Source organism: Mesoplodon mirus (assembly GCF_964341445.2).
Source record: "Mesoplodon mirus genome assembly, chromosome: 12".
In the NCBI taxonomy this organism is placed as follows: Eukaryota; Metazoa; Chordata; class Mammalia; order Artiodactyla; family Ziphiidae; genus Mesoplodon; species Mesoplodon mirus.
Window position 1 is genome coordinate 3,510,099 of NC_138988.1, and position 18,418 is coordinate 3,528,516.

Sequence of the window (18,418 nt, forward strand, 5' to 3'; positions counted from 1 at the left end):
TGGAATAGTGGCAACTTCGCAGAGAAAAATAGAATTGAACTTAATCACATGGGCCAGGGGCAAGTAGACAAACACCCCAGGACAGATGTGTTGCCTTTACTCTTGGAGGCTTCTTCAGTTCCCTGCCTACACTCAATTGCCTCTGTACTGAATGACCCTCAACCCTTTGTTTTCTGGCCCTCATCTGTAGATCTTTGCCCCCGCTCGTTGCTTTGCCTAGCAGTTCCCCATGTTGCTAATTGGCTGTTTTTATTTTGATGTGAGCTGGTGAACCATTTAACACTTGACTAGAAGTAAGCATAAGTGCGTTCTAAACAAGCCACTCCCTCCCTTCCACCCCCTGGAGCTCCACCTTTTAGTAAAATGCATGAGCCTTGGAGCTTGGATTGAGGACATCCCTGAATATCTGAGTTGCAGTATTTGTTGATCAAGCCCACAGGTGCCGAAAAGCTAGTTCTGGTGAGGCTATAATGTGCAGGGTGTTGCTCTACTTACTTTACTTTGTGGTGTTTAGTTTAGGACAGGGCGTGTTGAGTGACAGGATCTTGTGCTTTTAGGAGACTGCATTGCCGTCATCTTAGCAGTTAAAGAATTTTATTTCCTTTACTGTATCTTTCTTGTCACACTATTACAGATGGAATTGAAAGAAGTAGACTGAAAGGTATATGAACTGGCTTTTTATCATAATTAAATATTATAAATATTTATGTGACTGCCTTAGATAACAAATAGGGTGGGCACTTTAAAAAATAATTTCAAATTATTTTGAGTAATTCATTTTTGACCATAACAGTTTTATATTTGTATCAGGTCAATTAAGTTATCATTGGAGATGATTGGCAGAGAAACAGTATATTAGCACAGCAGGATTATTTTTTATTTGCATGTAAAAGTTTGTGGTGTAAGTATTATGTTTTACTTGTAATTGAGTGATTTGCATATTATAGCCCCTGTTTATTATTTCCTAATTTGCTTATTACATTTCTTGGTCCCTCACCTTCCCACTTCAGGCTTATGATCAGCATTTAAATATGATATTGGGAGATGTGGAAGAAACTGTGACAACTATAGAAATTGATGAAGAAACATATGAAGAGATATATAAAGTAAGTCATGCAGTTCCATTCATCGCTTTTAAAATGCCAGTTGTTCTCAGAATCCAACAGTTATTTATGGAAAGCCTTCCGTGTTTTGATACCTATTCATGGACTCAGTAGAGTGTAGCAATTAAAAAAACCAAAGGCATTGGGGTTGGACAGACCTGGTTTCCAGTGCTGGCTTGACCGCTTCCTATCTGGGGTACGTTGGGCAAGGGAAGTACCTTTGCAGATGTAACTTCCTCGCTGGTAAGCAGGAATACAGTCACTTCTGTCGTAGGGTTGCCAAGATTCGTTGAGATACGGCTGTGTAAGCTACCTCTGTGTGCTGGTGTATAACAGTAATACTGGACAATGTTTTGTTTGATGTGGACTTATGTATCAATACTTACTAGAAACTAAAACAAATTTTAAAAATATTTAACTCATTAAAAATAATCTATTACATTTTGACATAAGTAACATTTTTATGAATAATAGCTATGTTTTCTAAAACAAAATATTCAGTGAGAAGTGTCTTTGTTTTATGTTTTGCAAATGCTTGGCTTAATAGACAACAGCTAGTTACTCACATCTTTGTTTCTGCATTAATCTGTTATGCTGTATTGTGAATGTCACACAGCTAGGTAGTTGGAAAGGGGGGAGTATTTCTTGTGGATACTTGCCTTTGATACTACACCAAAACTCAGCAAGCGGTAGTTTCTTAAAGGTTAGTTGTAGTGTAGAATCTGAAACTATATCAGTGAACTTTTCATACTCTTGTTATATGCAAATTCATTGGTCTACCTTGCGCTTGGAATGGATTTTTTAATACATGCATGATTTTGTAACATCAAGCTCTGGTCGTTTGGAAGATATTGGTTCACTGAATTATGCAGATCTTCCAGATATTGGCACATTTTGTTGTTCAGTCTTTTAAGTATTGAGAAGCCACTCTGGCCCTCAGGACTGCCTGGATTCACATCTTGACTCCCTTGCTTACCAGCTATATAATTGTACCAGTTACCCAACTTCTCTGTGACTAAGTTTCTGTATCTGTAAAATGGGGATGGTAATACGACTCACTTCATACAGCTATTGAGGATTCATTGAGAGATTCCGTGAAAAGCCTTCAGGTGGCGACAGGCACATAGTAAGTGTTCACATGTCAGCCTTTGTTGGTTTTTGTGGTTCTGCTTTATCCCGGCTTTCCTCCTCTTTTCAACCACTCCCGACTCCGTGGCTAGTTTTCTGTCTCCCTCTGAACGTGGGATTTTTTTTTTAATCTGCTTTCTTTTTCCCCCTCAGATGTCATTTAGTAATTACTGTTTGTTATAAGCCATCAATCTGTAATAATAGTATAGCATGAAAGCTTGAGCTCTGGCTTAACAGATCTCGGTTCAGATCCTGGCTGCTGCTGATTAGTTATGGGACCTTGGGCAAGTTCTAGAAATTTTTTGAGCTTCAGGGACCTCCTCTGTAAAATGCCAATACAATAATTGTGCCTTCCTCCCAGGATTTTCACAGGTTGCACTGAATTTGGTGCTTGTAAAGCTGGTGGCAGGTGGTGATTGGTGGCCATTATGATTATGGATAAATCTGTGTCTCCAGCTTTTTTCTTTTCTGAGCTTCACTCATTTCCAATGTTCTTATTGAAACTATATCCACGATGGATGTTATCTCAAACTCAGTCTGTTTAAAACTAAACTTCTGGTGTTCTTCACCTTCAAAATGAGGCCATTCTCAGTTCCCTGTTTTTGTTCATGATTTTCTCAGTTATTTGGACCTTATATCTCAGAATTTTATATAACAAGTCAGCCGAAAACTTAGTGGCTTAAAAGGACACACATTTATTAGCTCACAGTTTGTGTGGGTCAGGTGTCCAGGCTCAGCTGGGTCCTCTGCTTCAGGGTTTCTCTCAAGGCTGCACAAGGGCTGGGGTCTCATCTGAAGGCTAAAGTGGGGAAGGTTCTGCTTCTAAGCTCACTTTCGTGGTTGTTGAGAGGATTCATTTCCTCGAGGGTTTTGGACTGAGAGCGCCTCAGTTCCTTGCTGCAGGGCCTCTACCACTGGCAGCTTGCTTCATCAAACCCAGCAAGAGAGCTGGCTAGCAAGGTGGAAGTAACTGTCTTAGGTAACCTGATCATGATAGTGACATCCCACTAACTTTGTAGATTGTACTGGTTAGAAGCAAGGCACAAATTTTACCCACACTCAGAAGGAGGGGGTTACACAAGTGGGTGAACACCACGAGGCAGGGATCTTTGGGGGTGATCATAGAAGCTGCTTACTTGTATCTCCAGAAAACTATAATTGAATTAATAGAGAATCATTTCGGATGAAGTGGTTTCCAAATGAAGGTAAGGTTGGAACTTTTTAGTTCAGAAGTATGACCACTGAGTGAGGGATTTGAGTAAAATATATCAGTTATTTTGATGAGCGCTGACTCCTTCACTAACTGGTTATGGTAAGACTAGGTTGCCTTTTGCAACTGGAAGGAAACCAGAAGGCAGTGCTGCTCCCTAGTAGCAGACAGCAGACATGATCCTTGTTTCTCTGAGAGTGATTCTCAGAGTGTGTTCCTCAAACCAGGAGTATGGGCAGACCTGGAGTGTGTTAGAAATGCAGGTTCATGGGCCACACCCTGGCCTACTGAGTGAGGATCTCTGGGCATGGAGCCAGGAAACAGCGCTAAAGGTGATCTTATGCACATTGAAACTTGAGAACCACTGCCCTGAGAGTGTATTATCTGGGAAAGAGTTAGATACATTCATGGATGACACATAAGTGTACTTGATTTAGCATACTACATTTATAGGTACTACTTGAATTTACTGTTGGGGGTTCTCCTTTTATGTTAGTTCCAGTACCCAAGAAGCTCATAAAACATGGTTCTTACATTTTAAAAAAGTTCTGAAGACATAGCTATTACCAATATTTTCTGCCTGGCGGAGAGGGAGTTCCCTGTTGGATCTACATGTGCTCAGTTGTGGTACAGATTCCTGTAAGCTAAAAAGGATAAATTAATTGTCATTGCCCCTCCCACCTCCACTGTAGCACAGCAGGGACAGGATATCTGCTGCCATAAAAACTCCCTTTCAGAAAAGGAAAGAACGGGAACGTAGAGCAGTTACTGGTCCTTCGCAGTGATGGATCCCCTGGGGAGGCATGAGTAGTAGAAGAAATCCCTTGGTTAGGTCATGTATGTCCTGTGCGATATTTGGGACATACTAAAAAAAATTCTTTTTCGTTTATCTATAATTCAAATTCAATTGGGCGACCTGTATTTTTATTTCGTAAATCTGGGGGCTGCAGAACGTTCACAGAAATGTCTCACTTATGCTGGAAGACTCAAATTGTCAAAGGCTTTTTTTAGCCAGGCTATGTATGGGTTCTTTGGCAATACCATTTCTTTAAAAACTTATGACTTCACATATCTCTGATCTGTTTATTTCCAATCAGTTCTTTGGGCCAGTTCCTCAGAGTCTTTTTCTGTACAGAACTTGTAGACACCTTTATTTCTTCGGTTCCTCACCTCTAATTTGTGTAACTTCCTCTCGCACAAATTAATGTTGACTACCTTGGGTCATTTGCTAAAGTAAATTTGGGTGGGAAAGGCACACTCTTAATCTGATTTTCCCCTCAGGGCTGAGTTTGTTTAACTGAGAAAATTTACAGGGCTGCTTTGTTCCTCAAAGCTTTTTTTCCTGCTTATTGTCCACAGTTTGGAGTCTAAAAACAGTTGGCTTTTATGACCTCATGAATGCTGTTTCTTATAATCTCTGCTTGAAAACCAGCTAGTTCTCAACTAAGCTCATCTCTTCCTTACACTGCCCTGCCCAGTGCATCAGGTTAACAGCAACACTACTAATGTTTGGCCTTTTCCAACCTCTTCCCCAGAACCTATAGGTTTGGGACATCTTTTAGGCTACTTTTGGAGTCACTGCAGGCAACAGTTTTACTTAATGTTTTGCTGAGGCATGAGAAAATTTCAGACCTTCCATATCTGTTTCCTTACAGCCTAAGGCTTGTCCCCTAGGCTAATGCAAAAGGTATCCATTCTGTATATGAGTGCAGTAGCACATAGAGGCAACACATGAGGGCTTAGCACAGTAGGATTTTATTTGTACCCACACAACAGTCTTTGGTGAGGTTTTCGGTCAGTGCAGTAGCTTTCTTGCAGGTGCTCAGTCAGGGACCCAGGCTTCCTGGCTCTGCCATCCCCAGGGTTCTCCATAATCTGAGTCCATGGCTGGGGGAGAACACAGGGGCGTCTTTGTGGGAGGTTGGTCATCACTTCTGTTCACTTTCCATTGGTTAAAACCCAGTCCGCGGCACCATCTGGTTGGCAGGGAGCATGAGAAATGTGGTCTAGCTGTGTGCCAAGAAGAGGGGCAGAAAGGGCTGGGTGGATAGCTGACGCCTCTGCCCCAGTTGTGTTCCAGGAAAAGAAACAGTTAGTAGGTGGTTCTTTGTGCCACAAAGGTAAGTGAACAGGTTTTTTAAGCAATTTGTTTGTGTTATGATGAATCTATGGTTTTTTGTCTTCAAATTTCTCTCTCGGAAAATAAATACTACTACAAATTTGTATAAATGTGTTCTGTGTTTTTTTTTCCTCTTCCAGTCAACAAAACGGAATATTCCGATGCTCTTTGTCCGGGGAGACGGTGTTGTGCTTGTTGCCCCACCACTGAGAGTTGGTTGAAACAAAGAATTTATCCTGTGTGGAAAATAGGAGATTTTGTATGATTGCCTCTTTAAATGTAGAAGATATTCAAAAGAGAAACCGGCGTACGTTTTGGTTTTAAGAAATAACCAAGAATTCTTCCACTTCTGAAATAAGTTGATTTGCAGATAACTCACACATTCTTACGCTAAATGGCATTTTTATTTTTCTCCAACCCTTCCAATAAATGTGATCACCGAGAAGCAGAACTTTTTCAGGAGTTGATTTGCTCCATTGTTTTTTCAGACAATTTCTGGGTTTCTTTCTTTAAATTAAATTTGATGTTTCCTTTTTTGATTTTTAACGCAGTCTCCTGTCTTGTGAATTCTTTCAAATAAGCACGTGTTCCATTCACTTTATTTGTACACTTTTGTGTTGCATCTACTGTGTTTGTGGCACCAAGTTGAGTCCTGGGAACGACAGTTTTGTCCATTTGCTTCCCTCCCTGGAGTCTTCTGGAAAGGCAGTTGTTTGTTGAAGCCAGTAACTGCAGGACAGTGAGGTCAGGGCTGATGGCGTCGTGCATGTATGGGATGCCGTGAGAGCACAGAGAAGAGCACCGTGGGTGGGCGGGCGTGGTGGTGGGGCTCTCGTTGTAAACACTGGCACTGCAGTGAAACATGGGAGCCTGGTTCTCTTCTCTCTGGCCGGATTATTTCTAAGGCCAGGCTTCAGTGGTTGTTAATCCATTATCTAGCACAATATGCTAACATATGCACAATATTTTAAGCCACATGCAAGAAAGATGCTTTCGTTAAGACGTTGTGTAATAAGTTTCGTTGTATTTATTGTGCCTGTTCCTGCAAGTTCGTGGAGAAGAAAAAAACTAGTGTGGGCAAGCTGACAGATGCCTTACCTTACGTGAGTAGACAGGAGAGAACCACTCCCGCCACCCCGCACTTTGTCCACAGGCTTCAGTAGTCCCAGGACACAACCTGTTTACAGCAGCCTGTTCACTGTTGAAGGAATGGGACTGTGGTTTGATGGTAGCAAGTGGTTGATCCTTTAGATCACCCTTTCTGAGTAGAATGTTTGCCTAAGTGCTGCTGATGGTGATACATGTAATAATTGCCACCTTTTGTAGAACAGAGTACACCAGGCAAAGGCATTTTGTGTATGTCTTCCTATTTAATTCCTGCAACAACTCTCCTGCAGGATGTTACGAGAAACTGAAGCTCCACGAGCTTTCGTTGCTTGTCTGTGGGTCTGAGGAAGTACCTGTGTGAGTGAGCGGGCCAGGTGTGTGGTGCAGCTCTGGCTCCTAATGTCCACCACAGCCATGAGGGCCACTCTGCGATTCTCTCCACGTTGCATTTATTTTTAGTGGCATCTGATATCTGTGCCTAATTCCTGAGTACTTCCTCTACTCTGTTCTTGGTCATCTTTCTCTTTTTTCTCCTAAAATTGATAGGTTACAGCAGAACTTTTTTTGGCTGTGAGGACTTGTATACATGCACACATTTCTGAAAACCATGAACCTTAACAATTGGACACAGTTGCCATCGCGTGCACATAAAACTCAGCAGCCCCGTACAAATGTCCACTTACTCCTGGCTGCTAAGATACAGGGAGGGGGCAACAAAAGATTTAACTGCAGGATAACTATCTGCATGTTACCAGATGGGGGTTTTGCGAGCCCTTTTGGAGCTCAGGCTACCTGCCTGGAGGGTTGGAGCTGGGACCCGGTCCACGGCAGGGGCCGCTCAAGCAGCGTCCTGCCACAGACCCCCATCAAGGCTTTCTCTCCAGGTCTGGAGGGGCGCTGCCCTCTGAGAGGGCCCCCGGAGCCATGCCTTGGACTTCTGGTGCCACATAGCATACCGAGCTCTGGCCAGCTGGACGGCCTGTCGTTGGAGCTAGTGACGTGGTTTCTGCAACGCGGTGTCACGTAACTCAAGGGGAGCCTTCTACACGTTTTTCCTTTGGAAACCTCTCAAGCAGATGCCATACCTGGATCCCCGTGTTGGTGGATTCCTGAAAGAGATTGTCGTGAATTGTCACGGCTTCCCAGAAAGAAAGATGGACAGACAGAACGTGGAACTACACACTCAGCTTTGAGATGAAATGTGCCCAAATTGAAATCTGAGTAACGAGTATCGCAAGTAAGACTAAAAGCATTAGCTACAAGTGGGCAATTTTCACACATTTTAAATAGTGCTTTTTGTAGATCTGCCCAGACTAGGCTGTTTTCACACTTCCTTTTATTACATACACAGGCAGACTGTGGGGCTATTGCAGGTTTGGTTCCAGACCACTGCAATAAAGTGTGTCACAGATTTTTTGTTTTCCCAGGGCATGTAAAAGTTATGTTTATACTGTAGTCTATTAAGCGTGCAACAGCATTAGGTCTAAAAAATGTACATGCCTTAATTAAAAAATACTTCATTGCTAAAACATGCTAACCATCCTCTGAGCCTTCAGCCAGTCTAAATCTTTTTGCAACAGTAACATCAAAGATCACTGATCACAGATCACCATAGCAAATATAACAATGAAAAAGTTTGAAATATTGCAGGAATTACTAAAATGTGACACAGACATGAACCGAGCAAATGCTGTTGGAAAAAATGGCGCCAATAATGCAGTGTTGCCACAAACAATTTGTAAAAAAGCGCAATAAAGTGAAGCACAATAAACAAGAAATGCCTGTAATATATACCTACACTGATTTTAGCCTATAGTCAGAGGGGAGGAATGTTCCATTATGTGAGCAGTTGCCAGCTGTGAGCAATGCTCACCTGCACCAGACAGGGAGAGTCACTGAAAATTCCAGGAGTCATCCTGGCAGAAACCAGAGACTCATTGATGTTTGTGTCCCTCAGCTCTGCTGAGCTATGTGGATTTCATTCTTGGGCAAGCCCTGCCCGGTAGCAGATCCAGGCTTACAACCTACCTGCTTGCCAGCTGCAGTGATCTCATTCTCAATTGGCTCACGTGCTGATCCATGGGTAGTCATCATGGCCAAGAGAATGCAGGGTCCTGATTGGAACTAAGAGTCAGATTATCCCTGCCTGTGCCATGTGGTCTGAGGGTGGAGAGGGGTAGCTTCTCTAAAGGGAACCAGGGGAAAGAGTGGATGGGAGCTGGAGACAAAGAATGCCTGCTACGTAAGGGTAATTTGTAGTCTCCTCTAACTTCTACAAAAATAAGCCCTTTTGATACTTGATTATTAGTAACAAATTTCTTGGAACACACCTCATAGCAGACATGATTTGAAACCATCACTCTGGAATCTAGTAAGAGGCCCTCGAGCACCCTGAGCAGGGTCAGTCAGTGTGGAAGGAGCTTAGATGTGTTCCATGACTGGGCCTGATAGTAACGAGTCCTCTTGGGGGTCCAAGGTGGGGGACCTGCAACACAAGAGGGTATTTGGCTGAGAGTAGGTATTGGAGTCCTCAGAGCTCTGAGGAGGGTGGGATACTTGCATGATATGAGTGAGAAACAGCGAGCCCCACCCAACAAGTGGCTTTTTGTGAGCAGGGACCATCGTCACAACCCTGGCCCAAGGGCTTGGCCAAGAGTGTGTCCCCAATAAATGCTGAATGACTGAGTAATTAAACCGTAAGAAAGCCAGTGACAACACTGGGTGGAAAGGGTAAATGGTACTCTTTTTTTCAGCTTTATTGGATAATTGACAAAATTGTAAGATATTTAAAGTAGGCATTGTGGTGATTTAAGTATACGTTGTGAAAGGATTCCCACCATCTGGTTAATACATCCATCACCTCATATTCATCTTTTGTGTGTATGTCTGTGTGATGAGAACTTTAAGTTCTACTCTCAGCAAATTTAGATTATGTAATACGGTGTTGTCAGCTTAGTCACCATGGTTTACATTAAATTGTCAGATATTACTCATACCTGAAAGTCTGTATGTTTATACAAACCTCTCCCTGTGTCTCCCACCCTCCAGCCCTTGAAAACCATTTTTCTATGAGTTTGACTTTTTCCTTTTTTTTTTTGATTCCACATATGATACATGCAGTGCTTGTCTTTGTTTGGCTTATTTCACTTAGCATAATGCCCTCACAGTCTATCTACATTGTTGTAAATGGCAGGATTTCTTCTTTTCTCGTGGCTGAATAATATTCCATCATTTAAATATATATATATATATATATATATATATATATATATATATATATATATGTAGATTGCAACTTCTTTATCCATTCAGGGCAAATGGTACTTTCAAAGTACCATTGCACATTGTTTTCCAGATACTTGTGATGTCCTGCCCACAACTGGACACTTTGCCCTTCTAGCCATCTTGCCCCCATTACCATTTACCTGAGAATAGCAGTATATGCCAACAGTAGATACCTAACTAATTATCAATTTACATGGAAAACTAACACCAGAAAATAAGAAAGCCAAGCGTTTTATTTTTTTTAATTAATTTATTTTTGGCTGCGTTGGATCTTCATTGTTGCATGCGGGCTTTCTATAGTTGTGGCGAGCAGGGGCTACTCTTCATTGCAGTGTACAGGCTTCGTATTGTGGTGACTTCTCTTTGTGGAGCATGGGCTCTAGGCGCGCAGGCTCAGTAGTTGTGGCACACGGGCTCTAGAGCGCGGGCTCAGTATTTGTGGCGCATGGGCTTAGTTGCTCCGCGGCATATGGGATCTTCCCGGACCAGGGCTCAAACCCGTGTCCCCTGCATTGGCAGGTGGATTCTTAACCACTGAGCCACGAGGGAAGTCTGCCAAGTGTTTTAATTCCTTTTAGATCCATTGCTCAATTTTAATACCTGGAGCACGTAGGTTCTTATTTTCTTGGCTGCTTCTAGAAGTTTCCTGCACGTGGAAGTAGCGCCCCACCGCAGTTTCTGATATTGATTACAACAGAGGAATTTTTTTCTTGGCAGTCATCCTACCCACCTACAGTGGTATGGGGATCTGGGCTCTAGCTGTTGACAGGACCCCTGGAGTTGCCCTTGGTGGGTTGGAAGACTGACCACAGAGTCTGGAGATGTGGTCAAGTCAGATAAACCTGGCTACAAATCCCAGCTGTGCCACGGGCCAGCTGGGCAAATTACTTATGCCCTAAGGTCAGCCTGTAAGGGTTGGAAAGCTTTTCTATAAGAAGCCCAGGACGGAGCCTGGAGTGTTGCAGACACATCACAGACCCCGGGTTCAGAAGTCACAGAAAGGGAGGAAGTACTGGGAGGCCTGTTCAGTTTGCTCTGGTCACTCACTCATCTTATTTCAACTATCCCCACTCTTTCTCCCCAGATGGATTCCAGGAGGACCATGAATGTGAAATAATTTAATTCAGTCAATTAAAATTTATTCTCAAATGTCTTCTCAGTGCCAGGCTCCGTCCATGGAGGACTGAAAACAGAAGCTGAGTGCACAGTGGTGCCGTGAGGCACATGGAGGGTCAGGTGTTGAGCACACAGCGCGACTCAGTGGAAGGTGGTCTAAGTAGGTAATGTTTGAACAGACATCTGAGCAGCAGGAAGGAGCCTTAGTCCAGGCCCCTGGGAGCCGTGCAGAAGCTCTGAGGTGAGAGCAGTGTTGCCTGGTCAGGGGTCTGCAGGGAGACCAACAGCAGGAGGGGGAAGACCTGAGGGCCCACACGCAGCCCCTGGCGTTGCGTGATGTGTAGTCCGCACGGTCCCCTCCTGATCACACAGTAACACTTCACTTCCTTTTCTTTCCTCCCTCCCTCCCTCTCTCATTTTGTTTAATCCAACACTTGTTTATTGATACGGCTTCGCACTCATCTTGCTTCAGAGTGCTTTTAGTGCTGTCTGCGTCTGCAAGTTCTGCTTCTCCTCCTGTGGCCTGGTGAGGACAGTGAAGCAGCCAACGTGCAAAGCTGCCATGTGCGTGGCTTCAGTGGGTGATTTCGTGGCTCCCTGGGCATCTCACACCCATGAAGCAGGACCTGGGGCTGTGCACCAGGCACTTCTCCTTGTGTTTCCTCTTCTCTTCTGGAGAGAGATGGCGGGCCTGAGCCACAGGCATGTTCCCTCTCGTGGGAGGTGTTACCACCGGTAAGGGCCTTCCCTTCTCAAAGGGAGGGATCTTCCTCCTTGAGGCCGGGGACGGCTGGGAGTCCGTTCCCGTGAGGGGAAATGACTGCTCTCCCCTCAGGTGGCCTGGTGGGAAGAACAGAGGTGGAAATAGATCTCTCATCCGTGTTTTGTGAATTTTGGCAAGCCGCGCACCCTTTCTGGCCTCACATGAGGGAGATGCAGGGAGAATTTGACGCCCCCACCATGGGCTTGTGCTCCTAACCCAGCGTCCAGCTCAGAGCGTGCCTCCGCTGCCATCTCAGGTGTCGGCAGCAGGTGGCGCTGTGCTCTCTACTTTGCCTCCACGTTTCTTGGTTTGCAGTCAGCGCTGATTCGTGCTGGCCAGCAAAGTCTGCGCCACTTATTTCCTTAAATCCACACAGTTTGTGGAGCTCTAACCCAACAATATCTGTTGCTGCCAGGATCAAAGAAGGAAAGAAAACAGCGTGCTGTTAGGCCCCAGGGGCTAAGTTGTAGGGTGAAATGTCCCTCGTGCCCACATCTTACTGAATTAAAATGAGATTGTTGACAAGACCACATCCCAAACAACATGCCTTTTGTCAGCACTCTGTCCTGTGTGTGCATGTGGTCGACAGGTGGTCGGAGAGAGCTTTTGTCAGGGTTTGAGTCCAGATGCTGCCGCTGTTGAACAGATCCTCTTACCTGCTCACAGACTCAGTGCCTTCATCTGTGCAGTGTCCTTTCAGCTTAAGCATTGTGTGTTGGGGGGAAGGCTGCGATCATTCTGTTACTGATTAAAAGAGCCTCAGTTTGGAGTTCTTGAAAAACTCTTGGTTATAGTATTCGAAAGCCAACAATTGTGTGCTAGGTGAACGTTACAGACCTGGAGTCAAGAAGCCTTGCATTCATTTCCCCGCACCACTGCTTACTAGGTGAACAACAGGTCTGGCCTCTGCTCTTCAGTTTCTTCCTCCATAAACCGAGGATGGTAGCCATGCCCACCTCATGAAGAGGCTAAGCATTCACTGGCATCCACCCAGGATCTGGCTCAGGGTCTGCATGCAGTAGCAGCCCAGAATATCTTTGTTTTCCTTAATTAAGCCAGCAGCTCCATGTACTGTTCTTCTTGCCTCCTCCTGTCTGCCTTTCAGGCCTCTGTGGTTGGTCCATAGTACAAAAGACCAGTCGTAAATATTTCTCTTTCTTATAATAAGGATCAAAGCTGTTCTTTATGAGTTCATAGTTTCTGCCTGGCTGAGTCTACTACAGCATTAAAAAAATAATAATCTCATTGATCTCTTTTTGCATTGTTTTTCCTTAAAGGCTTTTCCAGTCTGAGGACTGCTAGAAAGTGGGTCGGATAAAAGCTAATCATGAAAAGGATTTGGAAATCAGATGAGAGGTCAAGGGGTCTTCCCTTGTGCACAGTCTCGACCCTCTCCCTCCTTGATTCTCAGCAGTGTTTTTCTCAGTTCAATATTAGGGTACAAGAGAAATGAGTGGAACCAGGTCTGTGAACAAGGTCACCCAGCAGCATCACGAGACGATGACATCACTGTCAGCTCTTGCCCAGGAAAAACCCAGGGCTCAAATAACCGAGGGAAAGGACAGGTCATCTTCATGGCAGGTTGACAGAGCTGGTTGCAGGCCGCCATCAACTATCAGGCCCGGGAGTGTTGCTAAAAATTCCACGGGGCCACACCCACCCCTGCTCAGTTTGCGCTGGGCAGCCTCCCTGCCCTCGCCTGCTCAGGACATGAATATCACCAACAGGTGTTTTTTTTGTTGTTGTTCCATTTCCTAGAAGAAAGGTTACCAACTGCCAGAATCAAAATAGAATGTGAATTGTGTCCCAGGAATCCTGTCGGATCCAAGCACACTCATATTGTGCAATGACCTTGAGGGGATAGAGCAGATAAGCGAAATCTCAAAGTTATTTTCACTTTGTTGGAATTGACATCACGGAAGGCCTCTCATCAGCTTCTCTCTCCAGGCTGGTTATGTTTCCGCAGTTGCTGCATGTCAAGTGAATCCTGTTTTTAGTGCCCTGGAGGGACACTGTTACTTAGGTGAACCTGAGGCAAAATCCCTCACATGAAGAATCCTTTTGTTAAAGTGAGTGGTTGCTCTCAACTTTATCCATTTCCCAAATTCATGGTTTTATACATTTTTTTTTCTTGGCTTAGATTCTTCATTATTCTTAATGGTATGATAGAGTTTTCCATATGGCAGTGAAATACCTATGGTAACTTTCCTGAAGAACAAAAAAAAAGTTAAATTAGAGAATTCAGAGCTTTGTAGATTTGTCTTTCACATATATGATGAATATTATTTTTTTTAATTGTACAAAACTATAAAATTTATCATCTTAACCACTTTTAAGTGTACAGTGCAGTAACATTAAGTATGTTGACATCGTGCCACACACATTGTGTTTTCTTAAAGCAAAGCGCTCTGGGGTGTGTTTATCAACGATTAGAGATGTCCCCTATCTGCCAAGTGTTTCTTCCATGAGGTAATACCTTATTACTACGCCTACACTTACTTTTTCAGGATTTCAAAGCTCTGGAAAGTAATTCTGAACAAAATCCATGGGCAGTACTTAAAATATAGGGAACACTAAGAGAAGGCCGTGAAGATGATTCATCCTTTATTTGTCACACTTCTAACTCATTTGGATACAAAGCCTGTGGACCTGCATAAGGAGGGCTGGCCTCGGGACTGTCAGATGAGGGTCATGGTTAAGGCATTCACGTCATGTCGTCTGTGCTTAAAGTCTCCAGTGGCTTCCCATCTCACCAGAGTGACCTCTGCATACCTCACCCATCTCATCCCGCCCTGATCCTACCCCTGCCGACCTTTCTCACCTCACTTCCTCTGGCCTTCACACTGGCCTCCTTGCTGACCCTTGAAAATGTCAAGCTCATTCCCTCTCAAAGGCCTTTGTATTTACTCCTACTTCTTTCTAGAACAGTCTTCTCAACTTGTGCTGAGCAGTAGAAACACTTATGCAAGTCATAACATTCTCAGTGCCCAGGCCGCATCCTATACCAATTAAATCATCATCTCTGGGGCCTTAATGATCAGTATTTTTAAAAAACAAACAAACTCACCAGGGGACTTCCCTGGCCATCCAGTGGTTAGGACTCCACGCTTCCGCTGTAGGCGGTGCAGGTTTCATCCCTGGTCAGGGAACTAAGATCCCGCATGCCACGCAGCCACAAAATAAAAAAGAACAACACGAAACAAAGCTCACCAGGAATTCCAATATAGCCACGTTTGAGAACCAATGTCCTGGATCAGTGGTTCTCAAAGTGTGGTCCCATATCAGAAATAGTAGCATCACCTGGGAACCCCACCCTAAACTTACTGAATCAGAAACGTTAAAAGTAGAGCCTGGGAGTATGCATTTGAACAAACCCTGCAGGTTCTGTCGCGTGCCTAAGTTTGAGAACCATTGTCCTATATCCTCGGTGCTCAAGAGGTGGCTTGTGGGCCAGCAGCGTCAGCATCACTTGGAAGCTTGTTAGAAAAGCAGAACCTGACACCAGCTGGTAAATGCAACCAACTGAATCAGAATCTGCACTTTAACAATATCCCAGTGCCTCCTGCACATTAACATTTGAGAAGCTTTCTAGCTCTGTCCCCTGCGAGAGCCTAAGAGCAGTAATGCGCTGGTAGCAGGAGCCTACCTGGCACCTAGAGCTTGGATTCTAAGTGTCTTTTAATACCAAAAGGCTTGTTGGAGAAAAGGCTGATTCCATGGCTCGTGCAGGGAAAGTGCAAGATGAGTCTTAAACATCTTGTGCCAGAAAGCAAGGAAATGCTTGAAGAATGATGGGGACACGTCAAAAAAACACAGAGGCTGGGATAAAGGGGCTCTCGTTGGCCAAGTAGGAGACAAATCTGGCAGTAGTGGATTGTAACCTGTTGAATAAAATAAAAGCCAATGGGTTTGTAGTGCTATAAGGAAATAAATTATTGTATAAATAAATGAAAGAGAAGGAAAAACTTCCTTGCAGTAGAATGCCAACTAATAAGCATAGAAGGAAAGATGGAGTAAGAAAATCAGCCACGAATGCTAAAACTGATGGGTGAAAGTTTGAGGAACAGAATATTTATATTCTAAAAGTACCTCCCCACAAATGATTTATTAATTACAAAGGGGACAATAGTAACTTTATAGTGGAGAAACCTGGCAGAGACCACCTTCACCCAGCAGTCAAAGTTCGCATCACCCACTCTGGGACAGCCCAGCACCATGTGCCTCCTGCTGTGAGGTGCTGAGGAGGGCAGAGTGTACGTTCCGTGGCGTTCCTGCCAAAAAGGCATACCTGAATCTGTTCCTCAGGAAGCATCAGGAAACCCAAATAAGAGCAACAGGTCACAAAGTAACTGGCCTGCGTGCTTAAAAAATGTCAAGGTTCGAGAAAGACAAAGAATGGCTAGGGACGTGTTCCGGATTAAAGGAGACTAAAGAGATGTAAGGACTAAATGCTGTATGAGATCCTGGACCCAGAAAAATATATGTCATTTTAAAAGGTCATTGTAGGAGCAATTGACAAAGTTTAAATACGGGCTGTGGTTGTGTAAGAGAATGTTCTTTTTTTTTAAGATTTATTTTTTTCTTTTGATGTGGACCATTTTTTAAGTCTTTATTGAATTTGTTACAGTATTGCTTCTGTTTCATGTTTTGGTTTTTTGGCGGCGAGGCATGTGGGATCCTAGCTCCCTAACCGGGGATCGGACCCACACCCCCTGCATTGGAAGGCGAAGTCCTAACCACTGGACCTACAGGGAAGTCCCAAGAATGTTCTTATTTTAGGAAATACACACTGAAGTATAGGGTAATGGGGCAGTATGTTTGCAATATATACTCTCAAATGGTCTGAAAAAAGTATGCGTGCGTGAGTGTGTATGTATATGTGTATAACGTAATATGTTTAGAGAGAGAGAGTAGAGAGAAGAGGGCAAAACATTAACAGTTGGTGAATCTAGAAGATGTGAGTTTCTTATTCTATTTCAGAACTTTTCTATAATTTAAAATTATATCAGAATAAGAGTCATGTCCCCTCCCCTCGAAAAAAGACCTATGAGAACAAACACCAAAATAAACCAAGGAAGCAGCAGTGATCCGGAGCACTCTGGCTTCCGAGTTAAGTCTGACTGTCTCCTTCTGGTCATTCAGGTCTCTACTGCTCTGTCACCTCCTCAGAGAGGCCCCAGCTGGTCACCCCATCTAATGCAGCCCCCAGCCACCCCTGTCAGACCCTCTCTATCACGTCACCTGCTTTCTTATTCTCCTAGCACTTGGTTGGCATGTAAAAGTATTCTTGTTGATACACCTGTCTACTCATTTACTGTCTCTTCCCACTCGGACGTGAGCTTCATCATCACAGAGATTTTATCTGTCTTGGTATACCCCCAGTATAGTGCCTGACAGCTAGGAGGCACCTCACGTGTGTGTGTTAAATGAATGAACAGACAGACCTCAGTTTCCTCACCCGCAGGACAAGGGGCTGCTCTACGATGCAACACCAGACTCCTTCCGGCCTAGACACTGATGGAAGGAGTCTGGCAATGTAAGAACTACTGTTTAAAGAGCATCTAAAATGTCCTAGGCTTTTACTTAAAATCTCTCATTTAATCTTCACGATGACCCTTTTCCATTCATTCATTTAGCAGACATTTACCAAGGGCCTGTTATCCACTAGGCACTACGAAAACACTGATTAACACAGCAGACACAGCCCTTACCCCCATGGAGCTTCCCAGGTTAGCCAGAGCTGGCTGAGAAAACTGAGACTCAGAAAGGTTGCCCAGCTTGCTGAAGTCACACAGCAAGCGCAAGGCAGAGCTGGGAAGGTAACCATCATCTCAGCCCAGAGCCCATACTCTCCTGCTGCTGGGGATCTGCTGCCTCCAAGAAGCTGCTGCTGTGAGTGGGTCCACTCTTCAGGTGGCTCCCTCAGAGCTGTCACAGCTCCTATGGCCCGTGACCTCGACACTAACCCTCACTGTGCCCCTTTCCTCAGCAAATAAACAAAATGTGCTGTATCTCAGCCATTTCTGGTTATGTTTCCATGGCTTTTTGGTCCCATTTACTTCAGATAAGCAAGGCTCTGTTCTGCTTCACTGGGCAAAGGTTAAGTTCAATTTAACCTAAGAAATAATCTAAGTGGGAGATGTAATCAAATAACCTTACCAGAAGAATAACTGAAAAAGCAAAAAACAAGAAACAAAATAAAAACCCACTTCAATGGGCCTCCCTGGTGGCGCAGTGGTTGAGAGTCCGCCTGCCGATGCAGGGGATACGGGTTCGTGCCCCGGTCTGGGAGGATCCCATATGCCGCGGAGCGGCTGGGCCCGTGAGCCATGGCCGCTGGGCCTGCGCGTCCGGAGCCTGTGCTCCGCAACGGGAGAGGCCACAACAGTGAGAGGCCCGCATACCGCAAAAAGAAAAAAAAAAAAAAAAAAAAAAAAAAACCCACTTCAAAAATGTTTAATGATGAGACCGAGCATGAAGAATTAAAACAATGTAAGAGAGCGGGGAAACTTCCTAAAAGATGTTTGATTTTTTTTCAGCTCATTGATCCTTTCCCTCCTTGAAAGCTTTCTCTGCCAATTAATCAC

At 44.2% G+C, this 18,418-nt stretch overlaps 1 protein-coding gene across 2 annotated transcripts in view; it reads left to right on the forward strand.

Moving 5' to 3' along the window:
- The window catches only part of LSM3 (LSM3 homolog, U6 small nuclear RNA and mRNA degradation associated), a 110,494-nt gene that overhangs the window by 3,684 nt on the left and 88,392 nt on the right, over nt 1-18,418 (forward strand). The window contains exons 3-4 of one of the 2 annotated variants that reach the window (XM_082637523.1): nt 1,011-1,106; nt 5,701-6,106. In XM_082637523.1, coding sequence (XP_082493649.1) covers nt 1,011-1,106; nt 5,701-5,781 — 177 coding nt within the window. In that variant the 3' untranslated portion in view covers nt 5,782-6,106. Of the gene's footprint in view, nt 1-1,010; nt 1,107-5,700; nt 6,107-18,418 lie in introns of those variants that run through there. The other variant, XM_082637522.1, reaches the window with a different exon arrangement.